This window comes from Halictus rubicundus, chromosome 5, assembly GCF_050948215.1.
Source record: "Halictus rubicundus isolate RS-2024b chromosome 5, iyHalRubi1_principal, whole genome shotgun sequence".
Classification (NCBI taxonomy): Eukaryota; Metazoa; Arthropoda; class Insecta; order Hymenoptera; family Halictidae; genus Halictus; species Halictus rubicundus.
The window spans coordinates 13,294,839-13,319,205 of NC_135153.1; the positions used below are offsets into that span (position 1 = coordinate 13,294,839).

A 24,367-nucleotide genomic window follows, 5' to 3' on the forward strand; every position below is an offset into this window, starting at 1 on the left:
GTGGCAGAGGTGGCTCGAGTCGGATGTAGCAGCGTGGAACGCTTATGTTAATGAGCCCTCGCGATTACCAGACGGGCCAGCGAGCAGGGAGAGATGATGTCGAGCCGATAGAGACGTCCAGACCGGATACGAGGAAGGTCGAAGGAGAAGAACCGGATAATCGTCACCGGGTTCGCCTATCGGGCCCTCTCCCGACTCAGCCCGGCCCGGCCCGGCCCGTCCCAGCCCGACTCGGGCCCGTTCTCCAGACGAGGAAGGAAGTTCGCGTTCTGCTTGTACACCTGCGCAACGGCCGCCTCCCACCTGCGGGCCACCTGAACGAACGACGGAACCGCGAGTCTCCGAGCATGATGGGCACCTGACTCGCGAACATGTTCGCGATAATTGGCCGATAGCCATCGATAACTGCTGCTGTCGCGAATACCCTGAAAACGGCCCCGAGGATCGCTTCGCAAACTTTCGGAACCCTGAGGAATCTTCGGGGTCTTTTCGTCGTTCTACTACTAATAATCCGAAAGAATCTTCAGGATCTTCATTTTGCTGGAGCGGGATACTCGTTGCTCAAAGAATAGCTACCGAGGCTAGAAGCGACGGTGGCTTCGGAGAACTTTGGGAATCCTGAAGAACCTCCGGAATCCTTCATTCCGCAGGAGACTTGCTACCGAGAGGATAGCTACCGAGACCAAAAGAAGACGAGGAACGGACGACGCCTGGGTGTCCTTCGCGATCACATTAGCTGGCGGCGCAGCGCAACGGTCACGATGAACATCCTAGCTACGATAACGGATTCTACGGGTATACTGTTACTATGCTACAAGAGAGCGGGCTAGAGACTGCCGAACGATTCGAATGGAACGAAGTACCGGGCCGTAAAAGAATCGCCGGTGGCCGCCAACTATTCCAGACACTTCTGAAGCATGCTCTATTCGGAGAAGACCTAAAGCACCTGGTAGGTACGCTACTGAAGCCTGCGGGCATCGGGATCGCGTTGACGGACAGTCCCCTCGGAATAGTCAGTGAAATTAAGGTGCGAATAACGACTTGTGAGATTTTTTCAATTCTGATGTAAAATACTAGAAAATATTATACTGTAATAGTATAATAATATTAACGTATGAAATAAAATTAACGTTAACATTAAAGTATGAAATAATATTAACCCCTTAAGTACCAAATTTTAGAATTTTTGCTCTATCAGTATTTATACGTGTAATTTATAAGGCGCCACTAAAAATTGCTGTATCATTATTAAAAATATTTTTTACATTATTAAATTTGTATGTATTTAATAAATTACTAAACGTTTCAGTACCGTACGAGTAAATTGCGTCATTTTCGTATGTATAGCATGAAAAAATATATATAGAAGGGACATATTCTAGGTTTGAAGAAATCTTTCGTTTTGGAGTTAAAATGGCTTCGAGTGCAAAGGGTTAAATCTGAAAAATTAATTATTTTCATGATCAATTGAAAGAGTATTCCCATTTGGGGATGACGGCACTTGGAACGTGTTGTTTTTATGGCACTCGTTAGTGCATGATCCCAAATGGAGATCGTGTAATGTGTTGAGAAACATGATTTCACACGATTTATCTAAGAAGTGCAGTTCTAATCTCGAGGCTGTTCTTTCTATCAGCAGATTATGGGCGCTTAAACCTGTCGACTGAATTTTTAACGATATTTTCCGAAGGATGCAACATTTTAGTGGGAAACCTGGACCCTTGGAACATCGATAGAGGCTGCGATCAGCCCGGAATGTCCGCGAGCCACGCGATCCACCTTTTTCAGGAAGTTCGCGTGACCGTTCCTCGAAGGAGAGCGACGTGGGTCTGCGGGAACGTGTTCGCCGGTGGCGCGAGTGCCGTTTCGCGTGACGAAAAATTGTTACGCTCGCGGACAACGACAGATTATTTATTTATATCGCGCGGTGGGTCCTCTAATCGCGGCTGAATTGATACTCTTCCGACGCGGCTTCGCTAAATATCCTCAACCCGTAAGAGAGGCGGTCTTCGGGTCGTGTTCGATGCGAACTCGTCATGCAGTCGGCAAGGTATTCTTTGGTTCTCGACGATCGACATTCTGCTCCGATGAAATAGACGAAGGAAAAAGTGTGCAAGAGAGAGAGAGAGAGAGATTTGTCAAGGACGAGTCGAGCTACAACGCGAGACACACGGCAGAGACGGAACTTTGCACGAACGGTAAAAATAAGAGAGTTCGCGACGAGACGCGATGCTCGCGCGCGAGGAACTCTCCAGAGAGATTTGCATAAACAGGCAATCAAAGTTCAAATCTGCGCGCGGACGAAAGATAAGCCGATGCCGGCCGGGAGATAGCGGTCTTTGTTCCGTGTGCGAACAAACATGCAAATTCCTTCGGCCTTTTACATCGCGCCGGACTCATTACCCGGAATCATTCCCGGCCGATCGATGCGGGCCTAGCGCGATCAATCCTCCCGTAGGTATGGCAACCGGGCTACGTTCTTTGCTCCAGAAGTTGCGAAAATCAATTCATTGTTCGATTCATTGACAATTCCTCGAATCGGCGCGTACGATCCCCAAAAATATCCTCCCGAGACATGAATTAGGCAAACCTTGTCTGCGAAGCACAAATCAACACCTACAACTTTGCGAACGAAATAACTTTCAGTGTTCAGGCTTTCGCGTGCAAGCTGTTTTTTATTAAATTATTTTCTTAATTTTTTGTAAGCTAGCTTCATCAGGAGTTGTACCAACACCGGTGTGCTTCTAGCGAGTAGCTCGCGGATTTTATTGCGTTTATGTCAAAAGCGACTTGGTGCGATTTGGAACAGTTGAAATATTAACCCTTTGCACTCGGCGCTATTCTATTTCTAAAACTCAATTTTTCTTCCGTATTGGAATATTTTCATTTTATTCATACGAAACTGATCCGATTTCCACATATTATAGTACCACAACCATTTTTAGTGGCGCTTCGGAGTCACCATTCGAGTGCAAAGGGTTAACAGAGTCGAAGAATTTCAATATATTGAGGAAGAATTTATCTGGACCTCGAAGTCTGGGTCTTGATTTGACCTCACTGGCGACATTCGGCTTGCACCCTGAAAGGCCTGAACGGCTAAGAGAGAGCGGTGCAACGACGTCCGGTGAAAGTCCCAAATTGCGGGCGACAAACAAGTTCGGTGGATATCATCTCGGGGACTACGATGAATCATGAATTACCTGAAGTAGTGGGATCCGAATGGCGAACAGTAAAAGGGATCGTTGTGCATGTGCGGCTGTCCGGGTACTCCGGGTCCTTGGGGATGGGTATGCGGACCCATTGGTCCGGTGGGTCCGGGTCCGCACATCCCGGGTCCCCCTTGCGGCTGCATGCCGGCCGGGCCCATCATGCTGGCGGTGGGGCCCATGGGATGGGGTCCGGGATGGTGCGGCGATCCGACCATGTGGGGGCCCGGGTGGTGAGGGTGCGGCGACGGTCCTCCGCCGCCCATGTGGGGGTGCGGTGCGTGGGGTGATCCGCTCATCATTCCGTGAGGCGGCATCGGGTGGGGGCTCGGCGAGGCCCCGTTCAAATGGGGCCCACCGGTGACACCGCCGTGAGGGGTCGGCGGTCCCCCGTGTGTCGGCGTGGTGGCCGGCTGGGGCGGCGGAAGATTCGGTGGGCCGGTTGGTCCGGTGGCCGCGAGCGGCGGCAGCGGGCCGTTCGCCATGTTGTTCAGCTGGGTGAGCGAGGCCGCTGCCGACGCCATCGCCTGCAAGGGATTCGTGGCGCCGCTCGTCGTGTTGACGACTAGACCGCCGGCGTTGCCGATGCCCGGTCCTCCTCCGGCGTTGCTGTTCGGCCCGACCAAATTGCTGCCCGTTACCGGGTTCAGCCCGTTGTTCACGGCGTTCCCGTTGCTGTTACCGTTGCTGGTGACGACGTTCGCCGGATTGTTATTGTTGGTGTTCGCGTTGCTCACACCGCCGCCGAGTGATTGCAAGGACGGCGGCAGCGGTGGCGAGCCGGCGGGGGGCGCTGCCGGGCCCCCGAGGCACCGGCCCGACGGACCGGAGGCGGTTACGCTGCTGGGCGCTACCGGCACGCCGGCGTGGAGTGGTATTCCACTTGGGGGGCGCTGTGCCACCCTCACCGGCATCACTCCCCCCTCCACGACGCCCTTCACCCTCTCCTCGAACTCCCGCCGGCTTGATTATTGGGGTACGAGCGCGGGAATCTCCGTCTCTCCTCGACACCGGCCCCTTTCTTTCACCTCAAGGTTCCTCTCGGATCTCCTCTGGTCTTCCCCTTGGATCTACTTCTGCTCGGACCACCTCCTGACCACCTTCCTCTCGCCTCCTCTCAGATATTCTACTTCGGCTTCGATCACTTCCCGAACGGTACTTCCGCCAAACGGCCGATACCACTAATCAGCCAGCTCTCGTAAAAGCCCGTTCGCGAGCAGCAACGGTTTCGCGCCGATTCACCGCCGGTCGAATGGATCACTGCACTTTCCACTCGACGCGTATACCCTGTCGGCGTGAACCCGAGCAACCACGTGTCCTCGGCACGGACGGAAGGGGCGGCACACCTCGTGTGTCAGGCGGTTCAAGTTTCTCGATACACGTCGGGTCTCGAGAGCGGGACACCGTATCCGCGTCAAGAGTCGAGCGGCGTGCTCCTCTCCGGCTAGATATCGAACGGGTTTCCGACTCGTTGGCGGGAATCACGCCTCCAGATAACGTGTGTAACAATCCCGTCAATCGGACTGCTGAAGATCGCGAGGCAGTAGCACGCGCGTGTCGCACCACCTGTTCGAATCGAAGAGTCCTAATCGGTCTATCTAAACAAGCTGAACCCCTGTGAACACCTCTAGACAACACTGAAGATCCCGAAGTATTCTCGGCGCACTAATCACACCAGTACACTAACCGCAATTGTATCACACACACGGGTAGCAGTAGTAATAGTAGTAGTACACGTACGGAGATCTATATGTTGTTCGTAGTCGAACGCGGCCCTATATTTTCCACGAACACTGGAAACTCTCGACGGGGGAAGTTTAGTGGCAGCGGGCGTCGAGGCATCCGCGGGGGCACGTGGCCGTCACGTCGTCGGCGTCGCGGCGCGCACCTACGCCGCGGACAGGCAGCAGCAGCAACAACAACGGAAGCATCGCACCTCCTCTCCCGCCCATCCTGGCGCCCTTCTTCTTTTTCTTCGTTGAGCAGCCGGCTCCCGCGGGATCGTTCGCATCCCGTGCCGCGGGCTCAGTCGCCGCACGGCGACCCGAACACCTGGGCCACGCGGCCACGCTGCTCTATAGCCGGCTGACGGCGTTTCTGCATAGTCAGCGGCCGCGACGACGCCTTCGCCAGGTAACCGTTTCCTGGCACTATGATCGACGCGCGCGCTCACTCGGACAATATAGACTGACCTCCGACACCCTTCGAACCACGGCACCACCTCCTCCTTGCTCCGAAATCCTGGAGACCGAGGATATCTATCCCGCGATCACCAAACTATACCGGGTGGCTCGGATATCACTGTGTGTACACTACAGGGAGGGGGGGGGGGGGACCACCGTCGGGTAAGACGACACTATGGGGGGGGGGGGGCAAAGCAACACGGTGGACGCGGGATGGTAACGCGCGCGCTGCGTGTGTCACGAAGCTACGAGCGGCACGGTTCGCGTACGCCTGTACACTCGACGAGAGCAATCGCGTTACTGCGGAGCGGCAGGCGTGGCGGCGCTGCGGTCGAGCCTCGAGCTTTCGAGGACAGAACAGCAATGGAGGGGAACAGAGCCACGCGAGGACACCGGGAAGGGGGGAGCAGCGAAGGAGGGGAGGAGCGAGAACCGAAGCCACCGCGAAAGGAGCGAAAACGAGGGGAGGGGACTCGGTGCCTCACGAACCACCGACAAGGTGGGGAGCCACGTGAGCGCCCGATGCCCGGTGTCCACGCAACCGACGCGGGACTTTGCGTGCCACCCCTGCCTGCCTGTCTTGCCCCTGCTTGCGAGCCTGCCTGCCTGCCTGCCTGCCTCCTGCTTGCTAGGCTGCCTCGATCCCTTTGCCCTTTGATTCCTTCGCGATTTTCCTACGCTCCGGTGCGTCTGCTTTCCGCGAATCTTCCTGGTTGCTTAGGAAGGATCTAAGGACTCTGATCGCCTACTTCAGGATAGTGCAACTCAACACTTACCAAAACGAAGATGCAAAAGTCCCGATTTCGCGAAAAACATCGCGCCGGACCGACTTGCGGATAAAACTCGTCAATATTTCTATACTACTGAACTTTGTCCGGCAGCGTTCGCTGTAAATGCAGAAAGATTCGCCGGCTATCGTGACAAGTTGACAACGGTGAAAAAAAAATTCTGAGCGATAGCGCACGAATAAATTTAAATGATAATATCAGCGGAGCTGAGAAACCTGTGACGATCATTCGCTCCTATTGAAATATTTCTATCGAACAGCGGAATCGATTTTCCTGCAATCCACGACGGGTAAAATTCTCTGCGAAACACTCCGCCCGAGGCAAATATAAATCTTTAATATCCTGCGACCGGGCGAGCTTCGCCTACCTTTTAGGGGGTTAATCACGTTACCTGGAACTTCAGGTACTTTCCCGTAGCGTCGAAAAACTCGTTTCGCAACACTCAATTACAACCGTAGCCGAAGTTCCGAGTCCCGTCTATCAGTAGTCTATTCATTAAACGATGAGCTCGCGAGGAAACAATCGGAGACGCTGAGAGAGAGAGACAGAGAGAGAGAGAGAGAGAGAGAGAGAGAGAGAGAGAGACCGACGAGGGGACCGAAAGTGGTCGATTCTGTTTGGCAAACGACCGGTCGACAGAGGTAGCCGTATCTTCGGCGAAGTTTCACTTTCCGAATCGACGAGGAACCGGGACCCAGGACTGGGATTGATTCCGTTGAGATCACGGAAGCCCAGAAATCCGATTTATCGCGTTCGGGGTCAAGTCGGCCGCGTTTGTGCGGCCTGATGAAGAAGAATGGTCTCACAGCCTGACGCGCGGCGCGTGCGAAAACGATCAGCAAGCCCCGGACACCGTTCCTCTAGCGGGCCGCCATTTTTACGGCAATTGACGCGTTAAATTCCACGTCGGTCACACCGGGAAGATATTAATCTATAACTAGGTGCAGGAACACATCGATTTTTAATCCTGCCGTCGTTATACGACCGGTTTTCCTATTTTACTGTTATTGAAAATCTAAAAACCCTTGAAACGATCGAACAGATTTCTTTATTCAAGCACATATAATTAGTAAAACTTTTCCGTATTAATTGCAGGATGTAGGAGCTACGTAGATATTTATTTCTTTTCTTAACCATTTTAGCGCAATGCTTTAACGACTTTTATACGAAATAAAATTTGTCTATATTAATTGCAAGATATAGTAGCCACATAGATATTTATTTTCTTAATGATTTTAACGACAATTATAACGCAATACTTTAACGATTTTTATACGAAATAAAATTTGTCTATATTAATTGCAAGATATAGGAGCCACATAGATATTTATTTTCTTAATGATTTTAACGACAATTATAACGCAATACTTTAACGATTTTTATACGAAATAAAATTTGTCTATATTAATTGCAAGATATAGTAGCCACATAGATATTTATTTTCATAATGATTTTAACGACAATTATAACGAAATACTTTAACGATTTTTATACGAAATAAAATGTGTCAATATTAATTGCAATATATAGGAGCTACATAGATACTTATTTCTTTCAATATTCATTTCATCTTTCATCTTTCAAGATTTCAACGTACTAAAAATAGTATAATAGCGTTCTTAAATTTTATATATCTTTTCCCTGTTTTGCATTTGAATTTTTGTCGTAAACGCGTCAAATCCCCCAGTGATAAGATTTAAGTTTCAAAAATCGACTCTGTTAGAATAGCTTTGATTTTGCGGGACTTTCGGGATCGACGACCCGGAAATCCGAAAATTCAGCGCGAACATCACAATGAACATCAGCGGAACAGAAAAGAGCGAACTCGCGCTTGAAACGGAATTATTCAAGGGGCGACCGTAAATTCGCGAATCCTCCGGCGGATTCGTGGGCTTTCCGCGGGACCATTTTTTCGTAAATCTAGTTTCGAAAAGGCCACGGCCGCCGCGTCGACTTAATAACTGGATTACCGCAGAAGTAATTTAGGATTAAAAAGTAATCGACTGGGTATCGTTCCGAGCTGGTAAGGAAATATTCTACGGTCTCGCCGCGCCGCGCTCGGATACTAGATTAAACGGATGAAGAAAAATGAGAGCGACAGGGAAAAAGGGACGGATCCTCTCCGCGGGAAAATCGGAGCGTCTGCAAGGAGAACCGTTGGAAAAATCGTTTCTTTTTTTTTCCCCCCATGGAACTAATCGCTGGTACATGAGCTACAATATTACGTTCGTAATTCTACACCGCGGGATTTACACTCCGAGCTGAAATCGGAGGTCCTACTGTAATCTGATTACCGATTTTACGAATTGCGAATTACTGGTTATTTGTGACTAATTAAAACTCGAGGAGACATCCTCTGTCAGTGGGCGAGAGGGCCCTTGTACCCTGAAGTAAGAGAAATATGTAATTTACATATACATTTGGTGAACGAGTCATTCATCAACACGTTGAACGTTGTGTTAGTCCGTTGGGGCGGTATTGAATTTACAAAATAATATATGAACCAATATTAAAAAATATGGTGACTGCAGCCTCAAAAGTTCCATGAAATCAAAGTAACGAAACAAAACGTACATGTAACGAAATAAAAATTGAAAAATTTAGATGTATGATACTGAATGTACTCGGCCAACAAAAATTAATTTACAAATCTCGGCAAATAACACCGCCCATTTTTGGGAGACGCTGCACTCGAATTTTTAAACAGATATGAGATGAAGCAAGTCTTTTGCTTAGGCGTATTTTCGTATTGTGATTTAAATAAGAACTGAAATAGGAGACACAAAATTATCTGTGAAAGAATTTAACATTTTGGCAGGAATTATTTTGACTCATAATTTTTAGTGGTGCCTCAGAGGGGGCATTCTAGTGTACAAAAGGTTAACAATTATAGAAAATTATTTCTCCCGGAATGATCGAGACATTATCAGAATTAAATTTTCCTCCAGGAAACTGAAATAGGAGAGAAAAAATTGCCTGTTAAACCCAAAGAATTTAACATTTTAGCCCTGCAGGAATTATTTCGACTTATGATTTTTAGTGGCGCCTCAGAGGAAGCAGCCTAGTGTACAAAAGGTTAATAATTTTAGAAAATTATTTCTCCCGAAAAGATCGAAATATCCGATTTAAATTTCCCTCCAGGAAATGATCGATTCCGATTCGAATGAAAATTTCGGGTATCGTTCACACCTGTGATCGCACCTATGCACACCTACCGGAGCGTGTGCACGAGCCCGAAATTCTTTTCCCCGAGCGAAGCTACTCCAGATTGTCGAGAGAGCGCATGGAACAGGTTGGAAACGGTACAAAGCTAATAACGAGGCCCTAACCGCGGCCTAAGGAGCAGGACAGAGTCTCAGGTAACTCGGTACTCGGCACGCAGGTAGAGTTTGAGACAAGAGGTATCATTGTCCGAGTACCGGGGAGGCCGCAAGGCGACCGTTTACAAAGCGCTGGAAATTCCAGGTACCCCCGGACGTTTAACGGAAAATAACTAAGTTTCTATGCCCCGTGCCCCCCCTCCCCCCTTTCGGACAGTTCGACGCGGCGAGTCGGCGTCGTCTTGTTTTCCCCGGCAAATAATACAGTTTTCCGTGGAAACAAAGGATCCGTCATTTCCCCTCCTGCCTGGACAGGAAAAGTTGACCTAGATACACCGAACACGATTTTCGTCGCTCGAGAGAAACAACGAGTTGCTCGAGGAACCTTCTTCTTCTTCTGCTTCTTCTTCAGTTTAACTGATTGAGATTCTATCAATCCCTTGTAGCGGAACTTTGAGCCAAGCTTGCGGCAAGTTGCTACAAACGGAAATAAAATTTGGTTCCGTTGTTGTTGATATTCAGCTGGCGGAAAGTATCAACGACATTTTCTTTTTCTAGGCAATTTTACATTACAAATGATATTTGTACAGTAGTATATAAGAAATATGTCTTGTTAATGATTCCGAGATCATGTCTTGTTAATGATTCCGTACCAGAAAATTAACAAAATTATGAAATTTTGGGGATACGTAGTGCATACGTAGTATTACGCAATTCTTTTTTGTTGCCCAAATTTACTCTGAGGGGGGTGAAAGGACTTCATTTTATGTTATATCTCACATACTATGAGAAATAGGAAACAAATTTCCGGAGAAAAATTGTTCCCTTTAATGGGGACTATCGCCTGGTGAAAAATTTTTCAATAATTCATATAATTAGGAAGAAATCGAAAAATAACCGAATCTTCAGGTGTCGATTTCACCCCCTCATAGTGAGTTTGCACAGCAAAAATCGCGTAGTTCGTACCTACGTATCCGCAAAGTTCCTGAATATCTGGAATAATTTTTCGAATTTCCCGGTTCATTTCTCGGAAGTGCTTGAGGATTTTGATAAAACGGTCGAGACTTGTAAAAGGAGGTTCTTATGGGGTCCGCAAAATTTCCTACAGGTAGGTTAGGCATTAAATACAACGGGCGGAGTATTTTCGAGACAACAGTGCAACGGATTTACAATCCGTTTGTGCTTCTTCGGGGTCCCAATAAAATGAGACTTCGAGGTGGGGGAAGGTTCCGAAGGCGTCCACGAAATTTCCTACACGTGGGTGGTGCGTTTCTGGTCTACACGACGTGGCACGACCTTCTGGCACCGGGGCAGAAGCGCAGGGGGGCGGGAGGGGGTCAGTCAGGCAGTCCGGTCCCTGGATAGACTACCAAGAATTCCCTGAGACCATTAATCTGCTCGCTGCGACACTCCCGGGCCCCTTTTCCCGTCCGCCGCCCCTCCTTTTGGGCAGGTAAGCGTGGCCAGGGCCCAACAGCCGATCCTCAAAGCATTGTCCGAGCAGCGGTCGCTGCTGACGAAACGTAGCCCAGGTTGTTGGCACCGATCAGAAACCACTATCGCGGCCGGAAGCGACCGATGGCACCGACGACGATGCTCTCGGTGCTTCTCTGCGCGATGGTGGGGCTAATTGGCCCCGAGGGGGATGCGCGGATTGTCGCGAGGGAGACTGGGAACGGGTTAGCCCGGCGGACGTGATCCTTGGTTCCGGAGACAGGAGCCACGGGTTTTTCACCCGGACTGGGTTGAGGCTTGTTGGGATGCGGTCAACGTCTTCGGTGTCTATCTTTAATCGCTGATTTCTTATTTAAGGGGTTAGAGCTGTCTTCGAGACACACTTGTTCTTGCTAGGCGAGGCGAGATGGCGGATAGCGGTAGGTTTGCCGTTGTTCCGATTGAGAATGAGCAGCCTGGTTCTTAGGCTAGCTCTGTCTCAGAGGTTTTCCACGTTAAGGGGTGCTACTGGTTTAAATTGCAGTAGGGTTTGGAGAGATGTTAACCGATTAAATACCAAATATTCATTTTTTAATTTTTCCTCCAAATTTTTCCTTGGGATGGTGGAAAAATCCATGGTGTCCAGAGAAACCCCTGCAGAGAAGCGTATTGATTTTTTGTAGAAAGTGTTGCTGCTCATTTAGATTTAGCTACAATTTACAGAGAGGCGATGGGGATCGTAGGATTTTTCCAATTGTCTTACTCTAGATTGACCTGATCTGCGTATTAGCTGCTGGAACATCTGAACAATTGCGGAAATTACAATGTCCCTGCGCAGAAGGGTTGGTTCGTGGTGGGAAACTTCAACGTATCGCTGTAGAACAACCTGGAGACCCATAAACAGCTCTAGCAGTCATCGAATTTATACAAACTTTCGCGAGAAACCACCCTGATTTCCTACAAAAGAGATAGTTTCTATTTCAGCCTAGGACTTGTTCCCTCAGAAAATCACCAGCCATCCTTGCAATTATCTTGCTCGAGGAGTCTTCTTCTTGGGGCTAGCCGATCGAGATTCAACCCCTTGTAGTTTCGGTGAAACTTGTGCCAAGTACCTCCGAACTTAAATACAAACTTCTATTCCGTTGTTATTAATATTTAGCCACCAGAGAGTCTAGACGGTTGCACCTGTCCCTAGGATCCACAAACAGTTCATCCCCTTCGATTAACATCCCCGCGAACTTCATCGGAAGGACATCCCCCGCAGAGCCTAACCGAGGCAACAGTTCGAGTAGACTGCGTAGCTCAGGTGCGATCGATCGAAATCCGGTGTCCGGTCACTCGGTAGCCTAGAAAAATGCTGGATCCACGGCCTAACCGAGACCGTCGTGCTCGGTCCACGGGAGCGAACTCGACGGACGCGAGTTTTCCCCGGCAGGCACAGGTACGTGACGTCGGTGGGTCCGGTCAGGAATCTTCTCAGGTGACTGTTCGAAAGTTCGTCGGGGTTTCCGAGGGGGGTAACGGGACGAAGGGCACGGAAATATAGAAAGAGAGAGAGGGGGCGAGCAGGCAAACGGGCAGCCGCCGCCAGGTCGGCCAGGCAAGCCAGGCAGCTACGCAGGCAAGGAGGCAGGCAAGCAAGCAAGCAAGCAAGCAAGCAAGCAGGCAAGCAAGCAAGCAGGCGAGCAGACCGTCGGGCGTCGCGCAAGAAGGAACAATTAGAGGCCAAATAAAGACGAAGAAGCGAGTCACAGTCGAGCGGGTTCGCAACGAGCGTGTGTGTGATTTCGGTCACGCCGCGCGAGCGCCTGTACGTTGACCCCCGGTAGAAAGGGGTAGGGGGAGGGGGAGAGAGAGAGAGAGAGAGGAGAGAGGGAACGGAAAAAACGAAGAAACACCGGGGGCAGGCAGCTGAAAAAGGGAGGGAAAAAGACGCGGAGAGATCGACGCCGGGGTAGAGGAGCGAAGAGGGAACCGAGGGAGGAGGGAGACCGAGGAACGAGAGGAGGAGAGAGAGAGAAGAGAGCATTTGCTCACCGGCTTCGTTCGTTCTTTCTTTCTTTCTTTCTTTCTTTCTTTCTTTCTTCCTTCCTCCGTGCTCCGGTCGGAGAGGGTTCCTCGACTCGGCTCACGGTTCGAACTCGCTCGTTGCCACCACGGTGAGCCAGAACAGGGCCGGGGGGAGGGGCGGGCTCGCGACCGAGCCACGGAAAGAAACGGCCAGACCGAGAAACGCAGAGGAGAGGGACGGAGAGAGAACCAGCCGAAGAAACGCTCAGGAGGCTGAGAACTCACTCTACGAGAGGCCGAGCGACCGGCGCGTATACACACGCAGGTTCATCGGTAAGTTAATCGCGTTGAACGCTCGATGATGCTGGACCTGGACCCCTCGGATCAAGATTTCCAGGAGGGCTGTGCTACATCTTGGCGAGGTCGAGGGGTGAGTCCTTGCGCGGGATTCTGGGTCGCGGAGGCTTCGTGCATCCCCCATCGATTTGGGATCGTTCAAGCTTCTGGACATTTCAGGGATTTAGGATTGTTGTTTGGAAAGAGATTCGTCGATGTGTCTATGTACCAGGTCGATCGTTTTGAATATTCTTCATGGTTTTGGGAAAATTCTTTGAAAGATGGTTTTTTTAACACTAGATGACGAGTTCTACGTTCTTTAACACTTTGGCTGTCCAACTAGAAACCTCAAAAACTCTATAGAATCAAAGTAAGTTATTTAATGAAATAAAAATGGAAAAATTTTAAATGTATGATATTGAGTAGTCCTCCAACTTTCTTGCATTTCATAGATCCTAATCAAGTTTGGTACAATGAATATATTAACGTAAAAATTCATTTTAAAGGCTCGACAAACAAATCCGTCACCCACATATGGGTGACATGGCAGTCAACGTGTTAATTTACAGTGAATTCTCGATATATGTCAACAAGACGGGTCTTGCCAGCTTCATGTATCGTCCAGGTGACATACCCGAGCCGTGTTATGTTTACCCAAGTCTCTCGAGCTTCGGTGGCCCCTCACGGGGTATACCCCGCGGTAGTGGGGATAATTCCGCGACGTTTATCATCCATGGCGACATACACAATCACTGTGTTGTGATTGTAAAAATGCATTTATAGAAAAGTTACTTAACACATTTGTTCCTTGAAACATATATTATGGTAAAAGCTGCTAAAAAGCTGGCTGAATATATTCGTGATATTTTTATAAAATAAACCAAACTGGCCACTTTTAATGCTCCGTACACCTAGCGTTAATGACTGAGCTGTATGCAAAAAAAGCTCAATAAGATTCTTTCAAATAATAATTTCAGACGAAATCGTTACATTATATAAACTTTAAAAATTTAATTTTAAAACGGAAGCTGACGCTTTCGAACAATTTATCGAGAAATTCTTAACCTAAAATTCTTATTCTAAAAAGACTATTAAAAAATTGTCGGTAAGTAAAGTGTACATTAAGAAATATACATATATATACATATTAGACCCACTGAAAAACGAACTAGAAAATGTTCTCGCCTAAACAATTCCGTCAAAAACAGTCACAGAACGGTGACGCAGACTGTCCTGATTGAACGTACAACGATTACAAAAAGAAAGTGGGCCATCATTCTCTGAGCAGACCCGCAGTAATCGGGAATCGCGGCGATACGTTTCCGATAAGCGGCTTGTTAACAGTCAATAACAATAATGCGCGTGTCGAGTCGCCATTGGCGACGCGTTGGCGAAAAGTGAAATTTTCGCGCGCGGTGCTAACTGGATGGCCGGGGGCTGACATCTTGTAATCCTCGCGTCGCCGAAGAGTCTCGCCATTACGCTGATAATCATCGATCAGGCCGTAGCGGTTCGGGACACGGGCGAGAGGGGGGAGGGGGGGACCGAGAGTGGCTTCTTTTAAAGTAGAGTATCCTGTCGCGGCCGATAAGTAATCTTGTACCGGAACACTGGAGGCGTGGATACGAGCCCCTGAAGAGAGCTGGCCCCGTCTCTGTATTCGACATGCGTATTACGCGTGCTTCGCGGGATTTGTCACGCGTCGTTTGAACTCGCTCTGCAACGGGGAAGAAGCGGAGCGGGAGAGCGCAAGCGGGCCAAGACGGATTTCTATTCCACCCTTGCCGGGGGGTGGTCTCTCTCTCTCCCTCTCTCTCTTCTTCTCGTTCTCTCTCGGTGTCTCTTTCTCCGTCCAGAAGCGACCCCTCCGGTAACGGCCCAAAAACCCAATTAATTTGCTAAGATGAGGGTCGGCGACCAACACGGTCACCTGTAGATCCGCAAACGCCTCGGTAGCCCGGCGTCATTGAGCAAACAAGCGTCACGCGCCTGTACAGGCTGCCTCCTCAAGTACTCTAAGCTCGATATACTTAGCGGTTACCCAATCGGCCCCGATCTAACCAGCAACTATCTGCAAACTCCTTTGACGACACCGGCTACCAATCCGAATTCGTTGGGATACAACGTTCGCTGTCATCAGGACGCCGCGCGGCTTCTCCGACGATGATCGGGGACACTGACGAATTTTCTCCTGATGCTTGGTCATTCTGAGGCTAGGTTGGTAACATTTCTTCCGGTCAAGAAAATGGTGCAATTTAGTCGCACGATACCGAAATGTTTAGTAATTTATAGAATACAAACGAATTTAATAGTGTAAAAAATATTTTGAACAATAATACAGCAATTTTTAGTGACGTCATTCGAGTGCTAAGATCTACCGGCGATTATTTCGTCAACAATTCTTTTTTTTTTTTTATTTTCAGTTTATTTTAGCGTGGTCGCGTTAACGGCGAGGTCATTAGCGACCACATGGTTTACGCTTGGTTATTCTACCCGTCAAAAAACCTTTTCTTAAAAAATTCTGATAAGCACCCGCAGTCTTTCTCCGTTCATATTTTCGAAACAGAAATAGTGGATCGACAATTTTATCATTTTCAGTAGAACCTGTGTTTAACAGGTTGACTGCCGTGGGGGTCACCGGTGACCGGCACTCGACTTGGCTGCAGCGCTGTGGGGGTCACCGGTGACCTTCACTCGGCTTAACTGCAGCACCGTGGGGGCCACCGGTGACCGACATCGCATAATAAAAAATTCATGTTGGCACCATCAACGTTGTTGGCGCAGTCAACGTGTTAAAACCTTGTTCATTGGGGAACATGATCAGTCTGCAGCAGTTCCGGCAGCTCGCAGACAGACGAAGCCTAATTCTCGCGTCTCGTCTCCAAAAATGGAGTAGAACAGACCACGTGGCACGGTTCGCTGTGAATACCCGGCGGTGGGAACGGTCGGTCGCGGCTGAAGGGGCAATCTTTGGGGGTCATCTAATTATGCGGTAAAACAGCGTTAATTCGCGGTTAATTTCTCAACGAGATAACTCGACACCGAGGGAAAGGGTGGCCGACGGTGGCCGCGTTAGAGCCTCTAATGGCTCCGCGTGGCTACGTCCGGCTAAATGAAAGAGAAAGAACGGGGGAAGGGGAGGGGAGGGGAAAAAAGATAGAAGACGAAGAAGAAGAAGAAGAAGAAGAAGAACGAACGAACGGAGGGGGTGAGTAGGTGGTACGGAAGAGAGGGACGATAGAAAGAGGGAGAAAGAGACGGCGAGAGAGAAAAGAGAGAGAACTGTGGAGGAAAAAAGAAACGGCGGGCGCGGTGTGTTAATTAATTGGCGCGTAATTAAAAGCCGCAACGATACACCCGTAGTTGGGGTAGTCCCCCGAGTCGATACACTTCAAAGAGTCCGTGATGCTGAAAGATATCGGTTTAGCGGGCGCTACCCTGCGACAAGTACACCTCTTTCTCTCGCGACGCCGTGCGCGAAACCGGAACGCGTTAAAAAAGAAAAGAAAAAAGAAATCAGAGTAATTAAAAGAGAGGGTGTGCAACGGGTTCTTCCCGGCATCAGACGGTTCGCGACGGGTGGGGTGGACGATCGAGTGGACGGATCAAAGGGTACGCGGCAAGATGATCGGAGGATTTGGATCCCCAGGAGTGGCTCTCGACACTTTTCGTCGAGTGTCGATCCGCTTTCGCGGACAGTCTCGCCTCTCTCTGTTGCTTTTGCTTCTCGCCTCCTCCCACCCCCCACCCCCTCTCGAGAGGACGATTGCCATCGGTTTCAAGTAGCGGAATCGTCCAGGGGAAGGGAGAAAGAACGAGAAAGAAAGGGGAATTGTTTCGCGCGATTTTGGAAAAACTGTCTCCCCGCCAGGTAGGGAATCGAACACAAAGAAAATTCCTTGGCTCGCCGATCCCGTTCGCCAATTACTCCGCAACATTTTCATAATCGGAAGTGCCAATCGGTGGCTCGATAAACTGGACTAATTAATATCTGTACGGGCTCTCGATGTTCTCGGCGTTCCCGGGTTCCCGTGCTCGGCGGTAGCGATTCGATCTTATGAAATCGATAAATCAACGAGCACCGTTCCCGGACCAGAAAGCAATTAAAGAGTCATCGGTGTAAAGCATCGTTACGCCGATTCCCCGGCTAATTTCGCGACAAAAGGAGCCCGTGTAGACGAACTCGCGGTATCGAGGGTATCGAGGGGAACGGGGGGAGAATCGATGCCGGATGACGGGGTGCGAAAAAGTTTCGCCTTTTTCCCCCCCCCCCCCCCGCGAACAGAAAACTCTCGCGTCGCGAGCTTCCGCCTGGACGACCGGCGAAATAATCGATGTGACAGAGGCGCCGCTCGAGGACCGCGAGACAAAGCCGCGAAAATCGAAATAATTAAACGTCACGATGACGATACACCGTCGACGGCACGCGAAGCTGTTCTCTCTCTCGAGAGAGAGAGAGAGACGAACGCCCACTCCACGGGGATCATTAAAAGGATGCGGACACGACAGAGACCACTCGACGGGGGCACCGACGAGGAATGTTTTTATCATAAACATAACGGAACGACGGCCCGCGATTTCAGCCGCAGCCACCAGGAAATATCAACGGGGTATTTACCCGTCTCGGCCTGGTTCACCGCCTTCGACACTTTCTTCCTTGCAAACGGTGCCTCCAAACAGTACCGGTACACCGAATATTCGATTTTCCGAAGATTGTGCGCATTTCGACTGTTCTAGTTAAGCCTGGAACTTTTAGTTTTGCGATCCAACATTCGTTTTCTTCCGACATTATCTCGAAATTGGAACGATTCTGAAAATATTGGAACATTATTTTCTGGACCGAATCTACCACGAACTTGAAGACTGAAGCTTCCCCTTTACAACGAGACCCTAAAAGTTGATGTATGATTTTTTTTTAGCTGTTTTGCAACAAGAAAATGGAGAGCATGTTCGGTCGTAAAAGACAGTATGCTTGAAAATGCTAGAAATTAGAACATCTCTAAAAACATTGGAAAATTTTTTTCGGGAATGAATCTCCCACGAACTTGAAGATTGAAGCTCACTCTTCCCAACGAGACCTTAAAATTTGACGTACGATTTTTTTTAGCTGTTTTATAACAAGAAAATGGGAAGCATGTTCGGCCTTAAAAGACAGTATGCTTGAAAATGCTAGAAATTGGAACGTCCTTGAAAAGATGGGAAAATTTTTTTCGGGAACGAATCTCCCACGAACTTGAAGATTGAAGCTTCCCCTTTACAACGAGACCTTAAAACTTGACGTACTACTTTTTGTAGCTGTTTTATAACAAGAAAATGGGTAACATGTTCGGTCATAAAAGACAGTATGCTTGAAAAGTTAAAGGAATTACTCCCACCAAGAATCAATATCAAGAACAAATTACCAGGGTCACGAAAGACCCCAGGCGTGCGCCGATGTAATCTCGGTGAAAGTTCTCGCGGGTGGAAATGTTAGGAAAATCGTGTGTGTGAAATTTCGAGCACCGATTGATCTCGAAACGCGAGCTCGCGACCGCTCATTTAGCGTTAGTTTCGCGATAAAGGGTTCGCGCGGGGATGGAAAAATAGTGCCGTGGAGAACGCGAGATTAATCTCGATATTAATCTGGGCCGGTTTATTCCTTGGCCGATCGTCCTCCGCTCGGCGGCGCAGAAAATGAAAACTAAATTTCGCAGATGGTATCTCGAACGATTCCGCGGCACGAGAGGAATCGCCGTTTACATGGTCGCTCGACCTTCTCGCGAGAAGACTGCTTCAACGTGACTGGAACACGCTTAGGTGATCTCCCGTCTACTTTGCATTTGTTTTGCAATTCGTCAATTTTGTCGTTCTGGGTACAACAGGACGATAGCAGATGAACGTGACAAGGATGTACACTGATTTCTCGATATATGTCGCCAAGGCTTGGATGATAAACGCCGCAAAATTATGTTCATTGGAGATCTTAGGATCAGGAAACTGAGGAGCCTGCGATCGCGATTAAAAGCACCCGTAGTCAACAACCCTCCTTATGAAATTAGCACTTGAATTTTGGTATTTTTCAAATAGAGGGTGAAGATCCTCAATTTTATTGTTCTAGGGACATGACGAAGGTTCGGAACATGTTCATTGGAGAACGCAACGATGCTAATCAGATTCGTCAATGAAGCTGTTCTCAAATTTTATATATTTTTGGAATACAAAAAAAAAAATAAGTGATCCATTTTACTGTTCTGTTTACATTTCGAAGGTTCAAGACGTTTAATCGAAGAGCACGGTTGGAGCTGGTTGCTCTTCCGGTTCGAGGCGGAGCCATTCAGCCAGCGGAATCCTCGGCTCCTCCTTGTCGGCTCTCGTGTTTCGGCCGCGGCCAAACGTAATTAGACGGGGAATAATTAGAAAACATCGTGGCCGGGTTATCAAAGGGAAGACGTCGTCTAGTGGACGTCGCGGTGGCTCGTAAAAAAGTTCCAGCCACTTTCGAACTCGGCCGGGGAATGATCTCGGGGCCAAAAGTGGAGCGAAAAGCAAAGGAGAAACTTTCCGCGGAGCAATCTTCGATGCTGCGGCGTGCTTCCCGTCTGATTTTTTTTTCTCTGCTTCTCCCACCCTTCTGCCTCTTCTTCTTCTTCTTCTTCTTCTTCTTCTTCCTTTCTTTCTTTCTTTCTTTCTTTGTGCCCTCGTCTCTCCCTTTCGTTCGTCGAGGATGCGGCGCTCTCTCCTCGGCCGTTCCGAGGAATCGTAAAAGTAATAGATACGAGTCGCGTTATGAATCTTATTTACGGCTTGTGGACCAAAGAACGAACCGGCAATTCGTTCTGTCGAAACGAGTGCGTTTCGGCCGCGCGTTTATTCTTTGATCGCGTCGGGTACGCGTCACGTGAATGCTCGAACGCGAACGATTTTAACCCCTCCGGGCCAATTTGACACGTACCCAGCTGATCCTTAACCCCTTCACTTGGGTTACGACGAGTCGGACTCGCGATGCAGATTTTGTGCACGATTTATTAACCATTTGCGGTCCTGCGTCGGGCCAGACTCGACACTGACGTTTGCACCAGGTCGTTTCTTATTTGTGGCACGATTATACGATACGTAAGAACAATTGTAGTGCTCCTTAACAGTTCTAAATAAGTTAGAACGGCGGCTTAATTGAATTGTATCGTTTTGTAGGAAGTTCTGACGTAAAACAGAGGGAACACCTTGTATGCACTACGTGTGTAACGCGATTGAATGATGCATTAACTTCCTCGGTTACGAAGGAGACGTAACGAAACAAAATAGTGTTTACTCGATATATGTCGAAAACACGGGTCTAGCCACGGACATGTATCGGCCAGGAGATACCATCCTTTGATACACGCGACCTTGTACTCCTCGGCGACAGAGGCCTCTCGGTATACCCCGCGCTAGTGGGGATAATTCCGCGACATTTATCGGCGAAGCCTCGGCGACATATAAATGTATTACAATTATTAACACTAGACTACCGACTAATAAATACTGTATATTGCTTTGTAATAATGACAGGACTACTTCTATTCAAACCTCATACCATCTTTATTCTAACGTGTGCTCCAATAAAGAAGTTCATTCAAAAATTTCTGATGAAAACATTTATATAATTTTTGTAATTGTGAAAGAAAAAATTAGACCTTCTTAAAGAAGAAGAATTCCATTTGGCTCCTGTTTGTTGCAATTGCTGCAGGCAATTTTTATTTTGCATGGAGCAGTCTATGATTTTTCTACAGCCACTACTTTCTTAAGAAATATACTTCCGGTGCCCTCCAACACTCTTTGTTGTTGCAGTTTGCAGCAGGCAAAGGGGGTGTTAAAATGCATAGTCCATGTGCAGGATAAATGTTCCTTCCGAATTGATTTTTTTCAAAGTCAGCGGATAAAACACGGCCGAGGGTGGCTCTTTCTTTATTTATCCAATTTGATGAGACGTGAAAGTGAATTTCACTAGAAAAGGACCGGCGTGGAAACGAGACGTTTTCGGTGTTATTACAATGGTTGTATTTAAAGGAACTAAATGAAATTCTAATGAAATTCATTTACCAGAACGGGGCGCAAGTAATTTATACAACCACTGTTTCCACGGTAACAATGTCATTCAACCCTGGGCCGACGGTGAGGGCAATTGGCGACGTTGATAACTGCAATTCTACATTATTTTAAACTGTATCTTTCATTAATAACCGTAGTTTAATCAAATCATTGTCCATTACTACTCCAGGAGAGTTGTTCACGCCTTTTCATCTTAGAAACCGTTGTCACATATTTACAATAGTTCGCATTGAAAACAAATACCGGAAAAAATGCTAAGAAATCTCTGTATAAAACAAAGGAGGAGTAACTAAACAATGAACGGCAGGTCTTAACACTAAACCTACCACGGTCAAATGACCGGTTTTATCTTGTGCAATTACTGAAATTATAAAAATTCACTTATGGAAATTAATGGAATAAATATTTATGTCCAAGCATCTGATTATATTGTAAATTACGGACATTCACAATAAATTTAGTGTTACCGTTTTTATGAGGAAACGTTTACCAAATACTTTTAATTGTTGCTAGGTTAAAAAAGATTACAGTCATATTTCTCTATATATGTCGCAAATGCCTGGCTGATAAAGGTCGCAGAACTATCCCCACTACCGCGGGGTATACCCGGCGAGAGGCCTCGAAGCTCGAGAGTCCTCGGCGGACGTTTAGCGTGGATCCAAAAATAGTATCTCCTGGACGATATATGTCGCTGAAAAGGCCCATGTTGTAGACATATATCGACACTGTATTTCATTGCTAAAAATCTGACTCACTGAACTGAAATTTGTTGGCGATCGACTTGTCCGGAGGATGATCGCGATCCGATGGATCGATGCGGGGTGATCAAACGCCCGTAGGCCTTCTCAGCGGAGAACTCTAGGAACGGGTAGCGCAATAAACGCGTATCCTCGGGTTCCGCGGTAAAAATCAGGGCTCCGCGGGAACGTTTCGCAATATTCAAGTTGTTAGTCGTGTTCGCCGGGCTGAGATTCGTTTCGGGAAGCGTCGAATAGGAACCGTTCCGTGGGAATTGGTTGAAATTCTATGCTTTCGTTTGATCGGTCCGCGCGCGCCGCCCCGCGCCTCTCCCGATGAGGTTATTAGCAACCGAAACGTTTGCTTCCGCGTACAAATCGCTCGACGAGAAGCGATGCAGCTGTCTCTCTCTCTCTCCTCTCCTCTCCACTCCTCTCCGGTCTCGCGTCTACAGGAAGCTTTTCACCGTAGAAATGCAAATTTAATGCGACACGTATTTGCATTTCTTCTTGTGGGTTGTTTCGAGGAGGTGAATCGATCACTCGCGGCGAGAAACCATTAGCCGCCCCCCCCCCTCTCTCTCTCTCTCTTTCTCTCTCTATCGTTGTAATCGCCGCAGCAGGCATAAGTCAGCGAGTAGGTATACACGAGGTAGTGGGGAGCGAAGTCGGTGGCTTCGTTGTTCCGCCGAAGGAAATTTATTAATTAACCGAAGCCCGATAGGGTATCCCTGCAGGACCGACGACGAGAGCGCCGGCGAGAGAACACCTTAATCATTCATACGGCCGACGAGAGAATCGCTGCCGCTTCTGCTGCTGCTGCCGCTACGCTGGTGAAGAGTCTCGCGGCTGAGAACCGCTGGCCGTGCTCTCGGTCGAGTCTAGCGAGGGGGTGAGGCAGGAAGGAAGGTGTGGGTAGGGGAGGGTAAACCAAGAGAGCAAGAGAAAGAGAAGGGAGAGAGAGAGAGAGCAGAGAGACGGCCGTATAGACAGAGAGAGAGAGAGAGAGAGAGAGAGAGAGGGAGAGGGAGAGGGAGAGAAGAGGGAGGCAGCGAGAAATAGAGAGAAGGGTGTCGTGGGGGGTTGGATGGAGCAAGAGGGGGGCAGAGGTTGGTGCCAGGGTAGGTTTTGATCAATATCTCGCCCCCACCCCACACCACCACCCTTCGTGACGGTACACCATACCCCCACCCTGGACCCCATCACCCGACCACCATGAATAACCAAGACCATATAGCGGCCTGCAGATTAAATACATCGTGGTACCATACGATCAAACCACCCTCAACCAAACGAACCCTCCACCTCCTCCTCCTCCCACACTGCCTCCTCCTTCGACGCTCTACGACGACGACCGCCACAGCACACTTCCTCTATCCCCCTCCTCTCGCTGCCACGAGCGAGACCCTCCTCTTTAACAGCTACCACCGCTTTCAACGTCGTCGACCATCGTGTTCCCGTAAGAACGACTGATTTGCCGCACCACCGAGCCGAAAGGGGTGGCCGTCGACGCGCGGCGAGGAGAACCACCAGCCTGGGTGTGGTGGGTGGATGCCGCCTGGCTCTCCGCTCTGGCCGTGTACACGCGTCCCTCTGCCAGGCTAGCGGGTACCAGCGAGTACGCGGGGAAACCCCTTTTCCACCGCATTCCGATCCCTCGCGTTTTCTCACGGGACTACGCCGTCGCCGTCGCCGCGTACAAGCGCACACGGACAAGCCCGCAAGGACAACGTCCCCCCGGGGACCGTTTTACGACACCACCGATCAAGGACCCTCTCCCCCGCCACGAAAAAAAAAGAACCCGCACACGGCAACCACTCGGCTTTGACGGCGGATGAAGATACCTTGGATCTCTGACGCGAGATCCTGACGAGATCACGGACTTCCCGAGAACCGGCCCGATAAGCAGCTACTTCCGGAATGAGGATGCACCAGGACTGATTAGCTGGTATACTTTTCATTGCCAGGGTACATGCAGTGGGTTCATCTGTACCTTAAACTGTCCAATTCAGCGAACTCGTGGCTGACCAAGGCTACTATGCTGACCGGTAGGTTTGTTGTTAACGATTGCTCGGGCCACAATAGACAAGAATTGCTCGCTCGCGCGTCGAGTCATTTAGCTGTTTAGCCGTGTGCTTGGACCAGCGCAAAATGTATGCGTCTTATGACATGTATATTTCGGCGCAACGAAAGTAAGAAAATATCGAGGACAACTGAACCACGGGTCTGAATCGTGTTGTTTACGTTTGCCCCGAACGAAGTGCCACGAGCCAGGTTCATATTGTT

The 24,367-nt window shown here is 48.9% G+C and overlaps 1 protein-coding gene across 6 annotated transcripts in view; it reads right to left on the minus strand.

The window, feature by feature from the left end:
* Chi (LIM domain-binding protein 2 Chi) overlaps positions 1 to 24,367 on the minus strand; it is a 195,062-nt gene that overhangs the window by 103,781 nt on the left and 66,914 nt on the right. For 3 of the 6 annotated variants that reach the window (XM_076788482.1, XM_076788481.1, XM_076788480.1), the window contains exon 1: positions 3,201 to 5,697. The exons of 2 other annotated variants lie outside the window; for them this stretch is intronic. In XM_076788482.1, the coding sequence (XP_076644597.1) occupies positions 3,201 to 4,120 (920 nt within the window). In that variant the 5' untranslated portion in view covers positions 4,121 to 5,697. Of the gene's footprint in view, positions 1 to 3,200; positions 5,700 to 24,367 lie in introns of those variants that run through there. One more of the 6 variants, XM_076788483.1, reaches the window with a different exon arrangement.